The sequence below is a fragment of the Falco rusticolus genome, chromosome Z (genome assembly GCF_015220075.1).
Source record: "Falco rusticolus isolate bFalRus1 chromosome Z, bFalRus1.pri, whole genome shotgun sequence".
NCBI classification, from domain to species: Eukaryota; Metazoa; Chordata; class Aves; order Falconiformes; family Falconidae; genus Falco; species Falco rusticolus.
Window position 1 is genome coordinate 71,783,158 of NC_051210.1, and position 21,052 is coordinate 71,804,209.

General features: G+C 40.6%; 1 protein-coding gene across 3 annotated transcripts in view; it reads right to left on the bottom strand.

The window, feature by feature from the left end:
- The window catches only part of RAI14 (retinoic acid induced 14), an 87,302-nt gene that overhangs the window by 46,532 nt on the left and 19,718 nt on the right, over positions 1–21,052 (bottom strand). Inside the window, exon 1 of one of the 3 annotated variants that reach the window (XM_037372822.1) lies at positions 2,890–2,970. The exons of the other annotated variants lie outside the window; for them this stretch is intronic. Coding sequence (XP_037228719.1) covers positions 2,890–2,898 — 9 coding nt within the window. The 5' untranslated portion in view covers positions 2,899–2,970. Of the gene's footprint in view, positions 1–2,889; positions 2,971–21,052 lie in introns of those variants that run through there. 3 annotated transcript variants of the gene reach the window in all.

A 21,052-nucleotide genomic window follows, 5' to 3' on the forward strand; every position in this document is an offset into this window, starting at 1 on the left:
TTTCTGTTCAGCAGGCATGGATGGCTTCACCTTTCACCTGCCCATGGCCAAAGCAAGGCATAGCATCCTCCAGGCAGCTGGTTCCACTGCCTCAAGCTGGGGTTTAACTCTTGCCTGTTTAAACAGTGACTGAGCTATCTGCTGCCTGGTGCAACCACCCCAGCTCAGTATTAATGGACTAGTAAATAACCCTCCCATTCTCATCTGACTATTCGTATCCATATGTGATTTACCAGAGTGCTAAGTGCTATCGCTACAGTACTCTTGCTAATCTGGATACCCTGCACCTCACCAAACATGCTAGCATTATGCACACAAGATGACAAGAGTCACAAACAGACACCCTTTTTCTTTTTTAATTAAAGATTTGATTGGCTCCTATTAATTACTTCTAGGCTGGATTATATTTGCATGCCACAGCCATCCAGTTACTCTTCTCTTACCAGAGGTAAGAGCTGCTGATGGTTTGTCTGTTATAGTCTTGATCCCCCTCTGTGAGCAACACTGTTGCTGCCACATCAAGAAACCCTACTTTGAGTTGTCTAGCTTATATTCCAATTTATTCACAAGATCCATACACATTTCTATAATAGGAGAGCTCAGCAGCTAAACAACCTTGAGATTTTCACCTTCCCAGTAAAAAGCCACTGAAAATTAAAAATCAGCAATAAAAAGACGCAGAAAGCATAAAATCCTGAAGGGCAGTACAATGCCCAGAGTCTCTCTGGACACAAAGCACACAATCCCATGTTAAGTAAGTGGGCTTGCTGTGCTACCGGCCCCCTTCCTGTCATCAAAAACATCCCTGTTACAGCCACAGCTTCTTCATCAGGGTCTGTGGAGGGGCCGACATAAGAAATGCCTAGTAATGATACAAATCTTACAAAACGTTTCCCTAAAGCCACCCTAGCCCTTTGAAATTTAGAAATAGAGTGACCTGACAAATACCCCTAGTCAGACTCCCCATCACTACCTGACATACGTTTTGAAGATTGAGACTGTACAACAAGGCTATGCTGGATTCTGTGAAGTATATCTAATGAAACAACTATGAACGAATAACTGCTGAATTCAGACTGTTCCCAGGAGCAAATGGCCAGTCAGCAGGGAGGTAAATCTCAACATTTTCAAAACATGCTTTTCAATAATTTATATGAAAGGGTGGAGTGAGAGAGGGAGAACAAGGATTTGTAACAGGTTTCAAGTCTTCAGGGAAGAGATAACACCCAAGAGCTTTGTGAGTCACGAACAAAATGCAAAGAATGTGTGTTTGCTGGGGTTTTCTCATTTCTTTTAGGAATCCACATCACATAACTTTGGGGTTCCCTTCCATCTCATGAGATGGGAAACCCAAAATACCATACAAGCCTCTTTTTTGCATCCTGTAACAGCACCTTTAACAGGTTCAGTTAATAACTAACTGCACAGGATTATATAAATAATAAGCTGAAAATGGGGTAGTTTTCATTGCCAGAGACAGCAGGCTTCCAAATTTTATGGGTTAAAAAAAGCCAATAAATTTAACAGTCTTTTGAAGACGTTAGTATAATCCTTCCAAAACTGAAGAGAACAGATGACTCAACCATATGGCCAAGTTCCACTGAAATTCTGTCTTGTAATCACAAAATATGATGTAATGTAGTTTGGTCCCAGGAGAAAGAAAGGCATTAGACATGTGTGACATACACAAGCATTCCCTGGATCCATCTGGCTAGCTATTTTAAAAAGGTATGACTAAATAAGTAGGGTTTTTATAAGTCCCCAAGATAAATACTCCTATGCTTTCTCTTGGAAAAGAAATGGGTATTGCTCCTAAAATCTACATTAATGCATCAACCATTATTGTTACAAACACTGCTCAGCTAAATAGGTATAATGGACTACTTAATTGTTACACCTTTCTCCAGCAATGCAGCTTTAAAAAAGTCTGTCTTTATAAACTTTGAAATCCATCTGTGGTTATTACTACTTCACAGTTAATTAACATAAAAATGCTAGGAAAAAAAGTTTAAAGGACTGTTTGCAAATCAAAAGAAGCTTCCTTTAAAAAGTATTTAGGGAAGAGAGAAGAGTACACATCAACTAAGAATATGCATATGGTAAGTGGCAAAGAATGCTATTTTCTACATTACGTAAATGTTGAATGAAAAAAACTGCTGACACGGAAATTGGAGCCATCAGCTGTAACAGGTAAAATACTCTTCAATTCATTAATTACCCAAATATGCACAACAGGAGTCATGAATTCCTCAGTTATTCAAATATTTCACACAATCACTTGGAATTAATGGTAACAGTTCAGTACATTGTTATCATATTGGTCCTCATTAAGTTCAGGGTGCCATTTAAGAAGGTACGCACAGATACCTTAACTAAACATGTAAGGTCTAACAGTTCTATAAAATACCTCTACTTTTTATTTTAGGTAGTTTAAAGCCACCCACAACTGAAGTCAGGCTACCAGAAAAACAGATTGATTCCAGCAAGAAAAGGAAAAATGACAAGCAGCAAGAGTTTCATTTCTCACAGTGATAAAACTAGCAAGGTAAGATTACTGGGAATGGACTGAGATATAACTGCTCCAAAGCCTTTCTAAAACCACCATGTTACAATTCCCTACGTAATAATACCTCACTCCTCAATAAAGACAGGGCCCCAACAGCCACTAAAAGAGCACACACCGAGTATTCTTTTCCATAAGAGCATGCACACTTAACCACATCAATGTAAAAATTTAGAGAAGCAGCAGAAACCAACAAGCCAAGTGACTACATAAGTGAGCTGGGAAAAAGCATCAGTGTTTCCCAACTCCCAGTCCAATCCATATGAAATCAAAGTGTCACCAATCATCAGTTAAAGCATAAAGAAGAAAACAGAATAACTACACACACTATACATTCAAGCTGTTCACCAATGTGCAATATTGGTCTCTTTCTCTAAAATGGCATTAGAGCTGGAAAAGTTTCAGAAGCACAAAGATGATCCAAACCAGCATCCACATGAAGAATGAATAGGCTAGGGTGCTTCAGCCTCAAAACAGGAAAGTTAAGAGGGATACAAAATTGACAAAAAACAATAATAATATGGGGCAGATGGACAGTGATGAGCCATTCAGTGCCTTATCCAGCACAGTAAGGGACCATCACCTGAAAGCGGAACCAAGTCAAAACCAAACCAAAGGAAGTCGATAGTAGACTTGTGGAATTCCTTCGAAAGGATGTTGTGGACACAAGTTTATGTGGGTTCAAGGAGGGACAGATAACATATTAGGTAGAAAGTTTCAATAGAGATTTGGAAGAGAGATTCATTCAAACCACAAGGAATCAATTTCCACGTTCAGGAAACTGCATGAGCTGAAAACAGTCATCAGGTATGAAAGTATTATGGAGAATTGTCATACACACTTGCTCAGTGGTTGCTCTTCCCTAGATATGCACTGAAAGGCACTACCGGAATCAAAAGACCAGGGACTGTCAATCTGACTGCTCTGTTCTTAACAGAAATCTGTTCAGCCCTGGTGCTTTTTATACCACAGCTCCTATTCCCTCTCCTGCTCTGCAGAACAGAAATCATTGACATAGTGGTGTACATACAGCCTGACAGGCACCAGGTCACGCTAGAAACGCTGTCTTAGCTGCTAACCACACATGATGACACTGCTATTCTTCAGTAGGAAGATATAAAGTAGAAAGAAAAAAACCAGCATTGCTACCCCACATCTGTGTTTCACCTCACCAACAAGCATATTCCTAAGAAAGGAGTCCTTGTGCTCAAGCAACCTGTATGCTATAGATCCCTAGTAATCTTTTAGCTCCTTCTCAAGTATCCAAAGGCAATTAAGAAAAGCAAGACAGTAGTCTTGGACTCAACAGGCCAGCTCCGTATCACCAGCCCAACATTTTTTACATGACTGCTGAACAAAAATGGTTCAAAGCCACCAGATTTGGCTATGCTGCCTTAACCACTCAGGCAGAAAGCTAGAATACTTTTGATTGTACGGTATTCTTGTACCCCAGCCACCACTTCCTACAATCTTCTGGCAAAAGCTTTTAATGATAACTCAAATTAAAGGTTTAAGTCTAAACCAGCAACAGGCTACAGCCACACTAATTGAGGGTTTGAACAAAACCTAAGGACAGACAAAACCGTCGTTCTGACAGAGGCTGAGGACACATCTTTACTATTGAAGGATACAACTTCAGTGGACTATCATGTCCTGCATTAAGTATATTTTATATCATGTATATCCCACTATAGAAATAGTGAACTCTTTGTTGAATCGGCCATTTTGAAAGTTAAATATCTTGTTTATGTACCTAAGTATGGATTTGAAAAGAAAGCTCTCAAGAACCTGGGTTGCATGCTAGCAAAAAAAAAATATATTTTTTTAAAACTGGTGAAGTATCAGCTACCACATATTAGTTTTGTTTTATTCTTCAAAAACCTTGCACTTCACTAAAAAAAAGTATCAAAAAATCAAGGACTTCTATTCGGAAAACATCACATCGTATTTCACAACAGCCCTGCACTTACTTCTGAGGGATCAAGTTTTAAAGATTTTTGGCCTAGTATGCTGCTTGAATGGGAAGAGACTGACTAAGCTAAGAACAGGAGGTTGATTTCACTTTACTTTTCCAGAAAAGGTTACAGTGAAGATACTGCAATTAGCAAAATATGGGAGTAATATTACTGCAGTGACTACAGAAATTATAGTGAAGCATGAACAGGAAAGTCCTCCACAATCTCACCACAGAACACCACTGTCTGCTTGAGAAAAAAAACCCCAAAAAACAAAATACTCCTCAGCATCTCCAAAGAACTCTACAAGGCTGAACGATTATGCACTAGAAAGTGTTTCCCTAGGAGTGAGGAAAGTTTTGGCACACACTCTGCGATGTCACTATAAATTAAACCTCTGTGCTGCAGCTGTCCAAGGCTTTGTACCCAGTCCCTGACACAACCGTTGCCTCAGGCTTCTTGCTGAATGCCTGCCCAGCCAATGAACTGGTTTTACTGTGCTCCCCTTTAAATAAACTGGGCTGTTATGCTCACTACAGGCTGAGCATCTCCAGTGTCACTTTCTTTTAGCACAAATGCCATCGATGGCACAAGACATCAAACACTGGGCCAAGGCTTCACAACTGCAGGAAGGTGACCTGCAGCCTCCATGGTGTGTCAGAGAGTTGGAAGGCTTTTACACACTAGCTTTTTGCACTGGAAATTCAAGCAAAGAACATCAGGTATAAATGTGGGGACAGATAATTCAGCTATTCCAATTCAGTTTTGTTTTGGGGTTCTGTTTTGGTGTGGGGTTTTTGCATTTGGTTTGTTGTTTTGGTTTTGGGGTGTTGTTTAATGAAAGCAACAAACATTTTGGCAAATGTAAAACGCTTTAAGAATATTACACTATTTGAAAATAAATTAGAAGTTTTAGATTAATATTAAGCTTCACGAGGAGCTAGCCACTTCCTTAGTTTTGTTTAACTTCAGAATGCGTCACTCTTATTTCTATGCCTATGCAAGAAGTTTTCCAAACATTTAATGTTAAACAGGAAAACTGAAGTGGAAAGTGGATGACAGCCAGTCTCACTGAGCTTTATCAACACGCTCCATACATCCTGACACACTATACGTGCTCCGAGTTACTGCAAACACTATAACCAGTCATGCCACTGCTATTTTAAGAGACATCATATTAGGCAAACTGAAACGATAGAATTTCATTGTAAAGTCCAAAACAACATACTTCAATGTTTATGATCCGTATGTTGTTTGCATGAGACTGCAACACAATAAAAAGGCAATTTTAAAAAAATCCATGCATTTCAGTAGACCTAGAAAAGTAAGGTGTTTTAGTGCAAGATTTTAATTATTTTAAGCCATAAAAAATTATTATGTTTAAGAAGGATTTATTTAGTCTGACCAAAAAAAAAAAAAAAAGCATGTAAGTCCTTCAAGTTTCATTATATCTTTCACTGTCTGCTTATGCACCTCCCACCAGGGGAAGCCAATACTGGTTTTTAGTTGGCTGAAGGAGAAATCGCTAGGGAGACAAGCACAGAAAGATTTACTCTCAACCCCAGAAGCTGGAACATGCTTCATTCAACATGTGGTCTCTTCCACCTCTGGGAGCTTGGGACTGAACTCTGAACCCTTTCAGAGAGGTGACACAGCCTGTCTCACATGAATGATCTCTACATAAAACACTGGTCCATAAGGAGAGCACTAATTACTTGTGTCCAATAAAAAATGATTAGTTTCTAGCTTCTGCACTAAGGCAGCCACAACCAGCACTTATTTTTGACAGAGCTATTGAGTTATGCTGGGAAAAGCCTGGTTACCTTGGAGACCACTCCCAGGCAGCTCTGGCAGAACTCACAAGATGCATTTTACCAAAATGCATCTCTCTGTTGGATACAGTCAGTCAATTTCTATACACTTCAACAAAACATGACACAAAACAAACAACAAAGTAGTTAGTACTTAAACTACACTCCCAGCATAGCTAGAATTTCAACATAAAAGAGAAAATAATTATGTCCAGATCCTAGTATACCTAGGGTGTTTTAACACCTATGGGTGTTTTAACATCATAGTTCAATAGGATCCTACTACTCACAAAGGCGATGTTTTGTTTATTTGCTTTTGTTATGGATTATACAGATAACAAGTACGTATCATACTGAAAATATTAATCTAAGTAGGTTTTCTCCCCAACCAATGTAGAAAATATACCAATTATTTCACTGGTTTAATACAATCTCAGGGACGGAGAGAGCTGGCATTTAGGAAAATGCGTGGGACAAATATTCATGTTTATTTTTAAAATAATAGAACAGCAGACTCATCTTGAAATCACTCCCTCTAATCTGAGCCTGAAATCATTTGTATCTGGGAAATACAGTGGAGCCCCGAAATGAACAGTCACATGAGAACTGGAGAGAGCTATGAAAAAGGAGCTCAGCCCATATACGATGATGCACAGTATTCAAGAATACTTTTGTTCTGTTTCTGAAGACAGCACAAAAGGGCATTTCTTGTACCAACAGCTGAAAAAAAAGGCAAAGAATCCATTCAAAGAGTACAATTTATCTGATTTGCATGGTTAAAGCATTCCAGTTTCCTTAACTGTTTAAGTGGGAGGATGGAGCATGTTATCATGGCAACCTGTTTCACAATCAGCTAGACTTAGCTGTATTATCTGTACCTGTATTCCATACAGCTGGGTCAGCCACAAGTAGTCTTCAAAAATCTAAAAAGATTAATTTTTTTCAAAGCATCCACTCTATAGTCACTCTATGAACACAGATAGGAGAAAGGGAAATTTATAACCACTCAATTAAAAAAAAAAAAAGGCACACATTTCCACATGTATATTTTGAAACTGCCACAGGGAGACTGAGCACAAACTTCACGCAGTACTAAGGTACATGCATCCCTGTACATCTCAGGGACGATCAATAAGCCAGAGTAACAAGGTCAACAGAAGCTACAGGGTGGTCAGGACAAGGAAAGCATCATTTGTTTAGAATTCCTTGCATCGATTTTACAATTTCCTCCTACTAGCATTTCTGATGAAAGGCACAAACATTGATACAAATTTAAGTTTCTGCCTTTTCTCACTGCATCTACTCAGCTCACCTACTCACAAATCAAAACATGAGGTACTTGCACTTTTTTTTTTTTAACAGCAAAGGAATCTTCTGTCAGAAATGAATTCCTGCATAAATCAGACTCTAGGAAAACAGACAGCTCCACTGCCTTGCTTTAATTCTGTACGCAATGTTGTCAAACAGGACTTCTAGATCCTTTCAACAAAGATGCGTTCCCTATTATGTTAGTATACATAACACCCTCCTGCTTCATAAGACTCCCTGAGGATGTATAAGAAGTGACACATGCCAACTCTACTGCTCTAATGACACATAGCATTATTCCAGTAACATGTACATCAAGGTGGATATGCTTTTCCAAAAAATGGATGCTCATCTCTGGGGAAGGCAAGCACAGGTTTCTAACACTCTACAATGATCCAACCATCACCACAATTTAAACTCTTCAGCTACTCACACCTAATTTGCCCCTCAAACTCTCTACCCTGAAGTTTTTTCAGAAGTACACCACAATTTGTACCTCTATTACTACAGCAGCTACCTCTAAGGCTGCTCGATCCCTGAGCTACAGAAAGCTGTAACCAGATCGCACCAGCATGGACTTCATATCCCATTAGGCAAATGGCTCAGCTTCTGCTTGGAATAGAGCCAGAGTGCAGTGAGCAACACATAGAGCAGGAGCTGAAATTAACCAGCTCCACAACATGCACACAACTTGCAGACAACATGCTTAACAAAGCATGAAGAATGTCAGTATTTCCAATGGAAAACACTGATGGCAGAAGGCTCCCCTTCCTCTAGACCAAAATGCCAAAAGACTAAGCAAGACAGTTATCTTTGCTTATTATACATAATTACAGACCTAATTTTAGCCTCAAAAAAAGGTGTATTTTCCCCCCACTATCTAAATACTGTGAAGTTGTACACAAACCTGAGAAGGTATTTAATTCATGCCTTACATTCCAAAACCTCAAACAGGCATCAAGTTCTTCTCAAGATAAAAATTGTTTTAAAAGTCTTTCTGGTTTTAATTTCTTTTAGTGAGAATGCTCTAAAGGGGGTTGGGAAAGGAGCATATTTCTGTTCATATTTTCTGAGTTAGCCTCCCCCCTCCTCACCCTGAACTTTCACCCCCTTGCAGAAGTTCATGCCTGTTGAAAATTAAATGTCTGCATTGCAGGATGGGCCATTATAACTCAACACATGCTGCTTTGGTGGAGAAAAGCATGTTTTTGGAATAGCTTTGGTACGGGTCAGGAATGTAAAGCAGAGTTCATATTTCAGATGAAAATGGGAACCAGAGTTTTTTCTTGCAAACCCAACTCAGCTTTCCAGTAATGAAAAGACAAAGGAGTCTGTGCAGTAAGGTCTTTGTAGTGTCCTGCATCAGGCATTTAAGTATACTAATGAAGAGGTCACCGACTGCTTGTTACAAATGGCAGCATTGCAAAGTCCTGTTTTTACCACTGAAAGCAAGTTTTCAAGATTTGCTTTAGAACATACTTTCCGGCTCCAGCCTTTGCACTGCCACGGATGACTCTATTTGCAATCACAGGGTCTATATCATCCCAGAGAGCATCCCAGGCCTACAATACAACTGCACTATTGAAACACCACAAGTAGAAACAGCACAGCTCAAATGAGATGGTATCACAACAATGTATTCTATTGCTCAAAGCTATGCAGATTGTGGTTATGCATTTTGCTACAAGTCCCAACGCATTCCCACAGAAGAGTGTGAAATCTCTTTGCAACTAGTCCCACAACTGTTTTGGTTTGTCTTCTCTAAACAATCCTTTTTTGTGCTTAAGACTCATGTATGTGCTTAAGAGAGAAAGATTATGAAAGTCACTGCATCTGTACAATATCAATGCCAATACCCTGTAGTGGAACATCTTTAACTGCTGATCCTTCAGAAGATGGATGGGAAGCCAAAGGAAGGGAAACAAGACCAGAGTTCATTCTCACAGAAAGAGCATCCCCCAAGCTATTCAAGAGAATTTGTTTTGCAGAATTTGTCCATCCGTCACTCATATTTGTCTAAGATGCAGGAATCAGTCTGGGAGACTTGTTAATAGAGTAGCACAACTTGACTGTTCACTAGATTACTGCATCTTGTTCAGGTAATAAGCTCTTGGGAAAAGCTCCTGAGGAACCCAGCAAGAATGCTACACACCTCCCATATAGAACATGCAGATTTTGCATGTAAGTGGTGTAATCACTGCCTGGTTTTAGGCAATGTCTCCCAAGATAAGGCATCTCAATACGTTTTTCCCCTAAAACTTCTGCTGCTCTGACGGGTTGAAGGAGGCGGCAACCTGGACAGAGTAGACACCAGGCAAAGAGCATTCCTGAAAGCTGCCCAATTTGATGCATGTGTGAGACACTTGGATCTTCAGACATGAGTCAATAATCTCCATCTCTGAAAAGTGAAGCAGGAAATTTTACATCATACAACAAAGCACGACTATGATAATGACAGAATACCCTATTTAACTCTTTCATTTCTTGTCTGCATCAACAGTGTAAAAGTAGCAAAATATAGGATGTAAGAGGTGTACTATTTAAGACCTCAAAACAATGATAGTGACAGAATATGTCTGTACGCTTTGGGCAGTTACATAACATGCATCAACATAACATGCACAATGTCAGGTAGAAAAAATAATACTGCAACGTAGCAAAAGGTTGAGATCTATTTATTTTACAAGAAACCGTGCAGTTATATGCATTTCAGAGTTCAAGTTGTCCTAACATTTCAGGGCCCCAGCAACATTTGAAACTGCCACTGCAAAAAGCTAACTAAAGAAAACAATCTACCCTTGCTTATTCTCAAACTGCAAGTGTAGCCAGATGCAGGCTGAGATGAAGACACTCTCCAGAACAGGCATGCTAAGTAGCTTTATTAAACAAGTTCAATGCAACACTACTTTTAAAGTTCCATCTATTTTACAGAGTGGAATCAGATCTTCTAAGAAGTTTATTTAGCACAGAGAGAAACCACATCCCTATTCCTGAATATAAATTGTGAGCTTCAAAAACCAGTCCCAGCTGGTAGCCTTCCTTCTGTTAGCACTACTGGTATTTGTGACCAAAGGGTCACAAGAGCCTATAGCCCTTGGTAAGGCTAGTTTTAGCCAACTCAGCAATACAGGTTTGAGGGTTCTGTTCCTTTTCCAGAATTACTTCCTTTGAAATAACATTCAATTTGGTGTCAGTTCCTACCCCTCCTCCCCACCCCACCAAGAGATTTATGCAATCATTCTATACCAGTATACCCACTCCAAGATTACCAAAAGCCAGGAAGCAGTCTCCAAGACAAATAAGCTCAGGCAAGTTTTGTGAAAAACAGTGATTATGTCAACAAGAATAATACAGTGCTTCCACCAAAGGCTGCAGCATGAGCTTAGCTGTTTTGTTTGATGTCAAATGCTGAACAGCTAACTGCACTACCAGCTTTAGCGATTTGGAACTGCCCCAGCAGACATTGCCTGATGCCTGGAAGCCACACTGAGGGACATGGGAGACAGCTGCCTTTACACATGTGTCAGAGAAAGAGCAGGAAGGGCAGACACTGAAGGTCAGAGTGGAAAAGCCACAGCTACTATGATGAGGTGAAGGAGGAGTACAAAACAAGCATTCACGGAAGCCAGGCTTTGCTAGTTCTACTGCTCACAAAGGACTTAAGTGAAATTTAAGAGATCTCACACTGACTGCCTAACCTCAAGAAACATTGCAATATGCTCATATGGTATTTCTTAATAGGGTCACTTTATTTTCTTACAGCTTTTACAGAATATGTTGGCGTATTTACAACACAAATCGGGTAGACTTTTTACTAGGAAAGTGGGTTTAGATTTGAGGACAGAGTAGGAAGGTAAGCGAGACCACAAAAGGAATGCGTTTGAGACCTGAACACCAACCACAGGAACTCCACCCTATCATCTTGCATACAAAAAGAAATCAGTTTATTAACTCCCTTAAAAAATCACTCTCAAGTCACTGAAGATGAAGAACTGCATGAATGCTATAGTGCTTTCCACTACTGGAAATAAGATTCTCTCCCTGTCATTCTCATCAGCTGAAATTATGTTCTCCCCAGCAACTGCAGTGCATGGCAGGTCTGGCAAGCCTACATACTAAAAGACTGAGACAGTTAACCATTAAGTAAGAGAACCCAAATTAACATCAACTGCTGATTTTCCTCACCACTAGGCATTCTTGTAACAAAGACTAAGAACATTGTAATTAACTTTCCTCATGAAATGCTGTGTTCTAAGGTTGGGCCTAATTAGATGCAATATAATTCTTGCCAGAAACAGATAATGTGTGCCTTTCATCAACTTGCGTGATTGGTATTTATTAATGCTCAGCAAGCCTGCATAGCACAAATTATGTTTACCTGCTGCTCCACAAACAAGTATGGTGTCTCTTTTAGGTATGATCAACTGCATTTGGTGTTTTATGAGAGAGAAATGTGGCTTTCATTTTCAAATGAAACTTTGTAAGAGAAGAACCCCTCAAACTGCAAGGGCAAGAAGACAGAATAAAAATAACACTGCTAAGCACAGCAAGATCCTGGCCCACTACTAGCTTTCTGCAGCACAGACACATAATAAGTTTGCAGGGAACAGCAAAGGGATATGGAAAAAGGGAAGAAGGCATAGCTTAGCAATGATGCTTTTCATTATAGCAGTAACAACTAAGATCTACTGGTAAGCACAATGCCTCAAGGGCAGTGTGAAAAAGCCACATAAAGAAATGCCAGAAACATCCTCAAAGCTGCAGTAGGACAATGAAGGCCCAGGCTGATGGCAACTCTCTCCCAAGTTAGCATCTTCTGAAGTTAGTTTAGCTTGAAATAATTCAGAACTCCACCCACTATCAGCTGAAAACAAGGAACAGAACATCAATGATGACTCACGTCAGTGCAAGCTCATGTTTTTCTATTTCAAATAAAACTCAGGGTTCATGTCAATAGATATTTTCTTTTCCTTTTTTTTTTAGTGGGGGTGGGGGTGGTGTTTTAGGGCTTTAGGGGGGGTGGGGGGGGTGGGGGGCAGGTTAGATGTTTTGCTTCCAACCAAGAACTTTTCTCCAGGGCTCAGCAGTGGCAGAAGATCTTGTACGTCCCAACCCTTTTCCCACAAAAGCAGACTGAAGTGACCTCCCCACCTCTGCGGGAGGCAAGCAGTATAAAAGATCCAGCTAAGGCCCTCAAACAGACTTTGCCAGAGGAGTCCTGAAATAGAAAGAAAAACAGTAGGCTCTCTCCTCTCAAGGTCTTCCCCTACCAAGACAGCCCAGAAATAAAGAGAAAACTGAACAGAAATGCAGGGGGAGGGAAGGTTGTAACACCAGGAGTTCTATGATTCTGAGTCTACCCTTACTTTTAATCCAAAGCTGCAACAAATCACACATATGATAAGGATTAATTCAATGAAAAGCCAATTCAGCCTAGAATTACAAATATCAGAAAGACTGGCGAAGACCCTCTACTTGCTCATATGCCTGAGTTACAGTATTCAATAACCAAGGTTTTGATGTCATGTAGCAGCACTCAGTCCTAATTGCAGATTATTAGCATACTGCATGTCTCCCATGCAGCCTTCAGTGTTAATTATTATAGGTGTTGGATTTCATAACCAGAGCTCCTAGTCCTCTTCAGTAGTTACTGTTGTGAAAATATTTGAGTTCTGTAAACACTGTTACAAGAGATTATTTAAGCTAGGCAGTCAGCAAAGCTGCTGAACTCCGGAAAGCCCAGTCACTGTGTTCAACAGCTACGGAAGTTACAACTGCATCTTCTAAGTAAGACAGACACCAAACATTACTAAGTTTAAGCTCATGAATGTGTACTAATACTACTAGTCACCTTATCTAGTTTTGTCATACTTCAGACATCTTGGGTTGATATCCAAGTTTGAAAGAGCACAGGATAATGTCTAATGTGACTATTTAAGGATATTTTAAGATAAGCAGTTGGTTAGTTTTGGAACTTACACTTATGTGTATGTGTTTGAAATGACTCATGAGAAGACAAGGCTATAAAAAATACACATCACACTCTGTGAAGGAATTTAGTACATTTCTGGTTTAGCCTTGCATGTTCAGTGTGGCAGCACTCTAGCAAACATTGTAGATATTTGCAAGAGTTGCTCTATTAACAAGCCAATAGATAAAACCATCACACACACCATTAGTAACAGCCACATGTGGTATGAAAAGATTTATGAACTTTTAGACTAGAAGTCAGGTGTTAGGACAGTGTTCATTAAATCTGTTCAAAGCCTCAGAAAGAGGTGACACTCCTCTACGGGGCAGGTTACTTTCTAGAGCAAGGGACTTGCCTTACCTATGAGTATCAGGAAGTCCAAGATCATGTTGTGTACAGGTCACTACACCTCCAGAGAGCAAGCTGTTCCCCCTGCAGCTCTTTGAAATATTTACTTCCAATTTATCTTTACAAGGAGATGTTCCTTACCTGGATATTCAAGGTGACAAGCAAAGCCAGATATAAACATAGTCTTAAATATTTCAGTGAGTGTACTGTACAGAAACACTTCAGAGAAATCAGGGTTTGGTTATTCTGTTAATTGTTATGTTTTTAATAGCGCGTAAGACCATGGACTTGGCAATATTTAAGCTGTTTCGTTGGGGTTATTTTTCAATCTTAGACTTGCTTCCTTTTGCAGCAGGAGGCCTGAAGGGAAAAAAAAGCTGCCTGGAATAAAAACCTAGCTAGAACAGAAAAATTAGAATTAATGGAATAAAGTGAATAAATAGGGATTGTACTGCATAAATTCAAGTTGGAATCTCCTGAAACAGCGGTAATGATTGGAAATTGCCATGAATATTCTCATCACATTGAATTATCCCCATTTCTAGTGTTAATAAGACAGCACTCCCGCCACTTCTAACAGATGAGAGATGCATACAGCAAAATCTCAGTTTCCCAACACCTGGTCTGTATATAGCTGTATTTAAAATCCAGCCACTTTTCTTCTTTAAATTGCAGGCAAAGGAACTCGGATGATGTAACTTTAGAACACACTGAAACCTCCCCCTAGTCTCAACCCAGAAATGCTCACAACAGCTGAAGCATGCAATGCGAAACAGAGCTGGTTAAAACAGGACAAGGGAATTCGTTAGGGAATAGGGGCTTCTTGGCATTCCTTTAAACCATTTCCTGTTCACCCTTGTGGAGTGTAATATAGCCCTAAGAAAATATATCTGACCTCACTTTTCAGCTGCATAAAAAAAGTTTTAAAAGGAATCTCAATATCAGATTGCACATTTATAAACTATAAAAAAGTTTATACATATTATTGCCTCTGTCTTCCCCTAAGACGAGTTGGTTTCTTATTCCTTTTCTTTATTTTAATTTAATGATAGCTTTGATTTTCCCTGGGAGACAAGGTCAACAGACTAGGGCACTTCCTGTCTACAGCAATGCCATGTGCTTATGCAGACATGAGTCCTCTGACAAACAACTGATTTATTTCAAAGAGGAGGTCATTACAATCATGGCATATAGCAAGAGTACATTCCTTCCTACTTGTTTTGCTTTATCACTATGGATTACTAAAACATACTTGAAAAGAAGATGCCTTTCAGCTGTGTGTGAAAACTGACAATTCATCCACAATCCCCCGCACATACCAAAAACAGAGAAGGAGGCATGTTCCAGGTCAGACTGTGATCATGCATCAACAAAAACTGGGAGCAATCCTACTGAAAACAACTAAGCTATTAAAATGTGAAAGATCTGGTCCTACAAGGTCCTGAGCACTTTGTCACCAGGATCATAGGTCACTATTAAGAAAAGTCCATTAAAGGAGACCATCGTCAGGGCCATTTACAGCTTCCATATTTAAAATCACTCCTCAGTCTTACTGATGGAAGCATCCCCATAAACCTCACGGAGTCCTATCACATACATTTCGGACAAACTTAAGTGCCCTGCAAGGAAGGTTAGGAATCTCCAGCAACACCTCAGCTAACTACTCACAGACTTTAAACAGCAGGAAACTCCTGAGACAGAAGTTTACAGCAACCAGCAGACATACCAAAGTCAAAACAGTCTGAGGGGTCTCAAGCTACATAAAGCTGAGAAAGAAGTTAAACTGGGCATGGTAGAAACTGATTGTCTCTCCTTAAAGAGGATTTATGCAGCCTCCATGTTTCCACAATATTTAAACACTGCAGAATTACTTTTCTATCCACTACAATTACCCCATATAAAGATTCTTACACACCTCTCCCTTATTTTAAAGATGTGAAAGTGGGATAACAAGCTCCTGCACAAGATCACAGAAATTTGCATTGAAAGATGAGGGACTGAGTCCTTCTTCCAATCTTCTAACCTTTCCTTTACTGCACCAGTTGAGCAGTTACTAGAAGCTTAAATCAATTTCAGTGGTAATATTTACAGTATTCATTCCCCTCCCTCTAAATAAGACTGCATTAAGTTTGTTTGCAGCCACTTCAGTGCATGTACAAGCTACTTTAAAATGGTTCATTTGTTTTCTTATGTCAAAGAACATCATTTCATAATTGGCTTTGCTGTATGTACAGAGCGCCGAAACAATCCTACATTCTGAAGCTACTAAGCACAATATAAGTAATTTACAGACCAGTGAAAAAACAGAACTGTTAGTGTTAGAAACATAAATCTAAGAAAATTGAAATGTTGCTTTGAATGCAGTTATTAAACCGAGCGCTATCCCAGGAGCTGGCAGAGGGGAGTGACTGCAAGATTTGCTATTGCAGAAGAGCGGGAAGAAATCTGTCATTAAGTAACATTTATGTATAATTTCTAAAGAGCAGACTTTTTTCTGTTAGTTTATAGACAGACACAACCAAATCACCATTGCAGGAAACAGGCAACTTAGCATTTCAAGAATAAATTACAAGGTGACTCAACCTTAATCTTGAAGTATCAGGATACATTTCTGGGGGTGGGAAGGTAAGATTATAAATCTGAATTCCAGGCATGGAAACTCCCTTGTAGGGATTGGGAAAAATACACCATGGCAGAACATTTACATTCTTATGCTACCAGAAGAAAAACACTAAAAAATGCCAAGTACATTTCAGCTACATGTTAACTTACTACATTCACCTTCCTGGTCCCTGAAGAACACTTAATGTTCTTCCATTTCGTATCAGAAAATCTCAGATTTGACTTGGTGCTCTCCCTTCCACAACACCGCACAGCTACACAAAGTACTAAGATACTAAGTTTTTCACAGGCTGAAACAGAGACCATAGCTGCTTATCTTCCCAAAACTGTGCAAAGAGTTAGTGAATGAGAAGAGCACGGAAAAAAACTTCTATGGCCACAGGATAGTCCCAAATTCCCCCAGCTAGCTTGAATTAAAAGAAAAAAAAATAAAGCAAGTTTCATGTTTTCCACCTAATGCATAATGACTGAGAAAGCATCCACATTTAAAAATGAGAAAAATCATACCATACGTTATCCCAAAGTCCTAGTCAATGTAACAGAAACTGATGGTCATCCTTCAACAGCTCTGAAGAAACTTCCCAGTAGCCCACACACACTGCTCATGTTTGCCACATCCCTTTGCTATATTACAATTAAGCAAGTAATATAAATATAATATAAAGGGCTTTCTCCCTCAAATGATCCTTTAAGCAAAGCAACACTACTCACAAACATTAAAAAATCCAGCCTTCATGTGACCTCATGCATCTTACCATCATCCAAGTAAAAGCAAATAGCTGAAGCACACAACAGGAATTTTTCAAGAACTTTTTGCTGTGACATTAATCTGAGCTGATGGTCCTCACAAACACATGGATAACATAACCTTCTTCCTGAGAGCACAACATGCTAAATAACCAGCACAGCAATCCAGCTGAAGCGAGACCTGGCTTGCAAACAAGGAACCCACACTACGAATAACAAAATCAAAACACCCTCAGCAACTTCCAAGTTTACAAGCAAACAACATATGCATTAAGAAGTGGTATTCAGTACTGGAAAAAGTTGCTGCTCAACACAAAGCCTAGGGCAGCTTCTTGCCATACAGCACTTCACACACGCATAGTCCTGTTTGCAACACCAATTCCAACATAACTGCAAGGATGCACACCCACTGCTTGTTGTACTTGCCACACTTTTGACACATCATGGGAGACAGCTGTGAGACAAATCCAGCAAAAGCAGAGAGCAACAGGCTGCTTGTACCAAGAGAAGTGGGACAGGAACATAACTAGGCGGGCAAAAAGAAATCCACAAAATTCCCACCCTTAAGTATCCTATCACTGTGCCTGTAAATGCAGTTAACACTCTCCAAAACAGCTGGAAGTTGCAGTCCTTCTGGAACAACTACATGACACATAAGCCTATGACATCCTGTTCACGTTCCCTTAGCAACAGCTAGAAGAATTAAAGAAAAGCATCCAGCTTCCTCCCCTATAAACATACAGAAATAAAGTGGTCAACACACAGCCCTGTACAACATCCTTCTCTCTAAATTGGAGAGATATGGCTGGATGGTTGCACCCAGAGAGTAGTGGTCAACGGTTCTATGTCCAGATGGAGATCAGTGATGAGTAGTGTCCCCCAGCGGTCCATACTGGGACCAGTCCCGTTTAATATTTTTATCAATGACATAGACAGTGGGAACAAGTGCAGCCTCAGCAGTTTTGCAGATGACACCAAGCCAAATGGTGCCGTTGACACATCTAAGGGACAGGATGCCATCCAGAGGGACCTGGACACACTCAAGAAGTGGGCCCACGTGCATCTCATGAGGTTCAACAAGGCCAAGTGCAAGGTCCTGTACCTGGGTCGGGGCAACCCCCAGTATCAATACAGGCTAGGGGATGAAGGGATTGAGAGCAGCTCTGCAGAAGAGGACTTGGGGGTGCTGGTGGATGAAAAGCTGGACATGAGCCAGCAATGTGCACTCACAACCCAGAAAGCTAACTATATCCTGGGATGCATCAAAAGAAGCACCTCAAGGGACGTGACTCTCCCCTCTACTCTTGCTCTCATGAAACCCTGCCTGGGGTACTGTATCCAGCCCTGGAGTCCTAAGCACAGGAAAGACATGGACCTGTTGGAGTGGGTCCAGAGGAAGGCCACAAAAATGATCAAAGGGGTGGAACACCTCTTCTATAAGGACAGGTGGAGAGAGTTGAGGTTGTTTCTCCTGAAGAGGCAGCTCCAGGGAGACCCTGTTGCAGCCTTTCAGTACATAAAGGGGGCTTGTAAGAAATATGGGGACAGACTGACAGACTTTTTAGTAGGGTCTCTTGCAATAGGACAAAGGGTAATGGTTTTAAACTATAAGAGGGTAGATTTAAACTAGACAGAAGGAAGACATTTTTTACAGTGAGGGTGGTGGAGAACTGGAACAGGTTGCCCAGAGAGAGGTGGTAGGTGCCCCATCCATGCAAACATTCAAGGTGAGGTTGAACAGGGCTTGGAGCAACCTGATCTAGTTGAAGATGTCCCTGCTGATTGCAGGAGGGTTGGTCTAAATAATCTTTAAATGTCCCTTCCAACTCCAAATATTCCATGATTCTGTGACATTACAAAGACCTCTTTAAGAATCAACCTCCAAATCAAGTAAACATTTACAGATTAAACAGCTTCTACATCTTCACAAATGTATTCACAAATCACTGTCTTCAAACAAGTCCCCTCACTTCCCTTGAAAGGGCTATATCCAGATTTATAATTTCAAACCTGATTGCATTACTACACAATGTCTTTCCCCATTTTGCACATGTTGACAAGAAGCAACAACGGCAAAACAACTGAAGACATGAACCTGACAGTGTACCCTCTTCTCATCACTGACCTACCACATAGCTTTTATTAATGATTAATAAAGTGCTTGTGCATGACGCAGTTTCCTCTAATATTGAAATGCAGCAATCTGTTTGCAAGGTGTGCAATAAAATTGCTCACAAACAGCAAACTGACTAAGTCTCCATAAGCTCAGACTATTGCTTACTTCCTGGAAGATCCCTGAGTTCACGTACATCGCAAGCAGCGCGTTTCACTTTGAATTCTTGTACATCTACAAATTATAGATTGTATATATTATATATAATTATATCTGAAATACATATCAAAAAGGACAAGATCACTGAAGGGTTGCCATTGTTCCTGTTGAACAGAATCACATTGTATCATAAGCAATCATGTACTCCAAAGGAAAAAAAAAAAAAGGAAAAAAAACACGACGAAACACCCAATACACTCTAGATCCTAAAAAGGAGCCACTGTTAGATGATCTACCAATCTGAGCATTCTCAACAGCCACGTGTATTTCTGTGACAGATTCATGGGAAATCCATGCCTCACTGGAGCTCACATGTTTCCCCGGAGCCAGCATTTGGGTTTTGGTTCTTGATTCAAAGCTCAGTCAAGCAGACTGAAATCTTTCTTCTGACTTCAAAGGGCACTGTTTCTGTCTCTGGATGAGCAGACAGATTACCCAAGTTTACAAGATTTCTAAGAGATTTCCACCACACACAGCAAAGAAGCAAAGATGAAAGAGAAGAGGTACGCACCCACGAACAGAGCAAAATAGGCATGTCAGACATACATATGCATTGGTAACCACATTGTTTGCAAAGTTATTAAAACACCTTTGCTTCTATCATCATCATCAAGTCAATACAAGTGTTCTGGTCAGTTAACTGTATCTCATCTGAGACATGCACATGCAGCATATTTGGGAAGTGAGACTCCTCAGACAGCTGTAGAGCAATAAATTTAGCTTAAGTTTCAGGTTATGTTTTGCTAGTCTTATTATGTCACCTCCCAAAAACCCAAATAGTATAAAGTAGCACTACTGTTAGGTGTTGCACCAGAACAGCACTGAAAGAGGTTCTCACCTCAAGATACTTCAAAGTAAAGTATGGATCAGAACATTTAGGTTGGAAAAGACCTTCAAGATCATCAAGTCCCACCATTAACCCAGGACTGCCAAGTCCACCAATAAACCATGTCACTAAGCTCCCCACCTATGTGTTTTTTAAACACCTCCAAAGATGGCAATTCCACCACCTCCCTGGGCAGCCATTGGGTGGAGAAGTTTTTCCCAACACCCAACCTAAACCTCCCCGGCACAGACTGAGGCCGTCTCCTCTTGCCCTGTCACTTGTCACCTGGGAGAAGAGACCGACCCCCCTGCCCACACCCTCCTGTCAGGCAGCTGCAGGGAGCCACAAGGTGCCCCCGAGCCTCCTCCTCTCCAGGCTGACCCCCCCCAGTTCCCCCAGCCGCTCCCCACCAGCCTTGTGCCCCAGCCCCGGCACCAGCCCCCTGCCCGTCTCTGGACACGCTGCAGCCCCTCTGCGTCCCCCTGGCAGTGAGGGGCCCAACCTGAACACAGGAGTCGAGGGGCGGCCTCGCCAGTGCCCAGTGCAGGGGGACAGCACTGCCCTGGCCC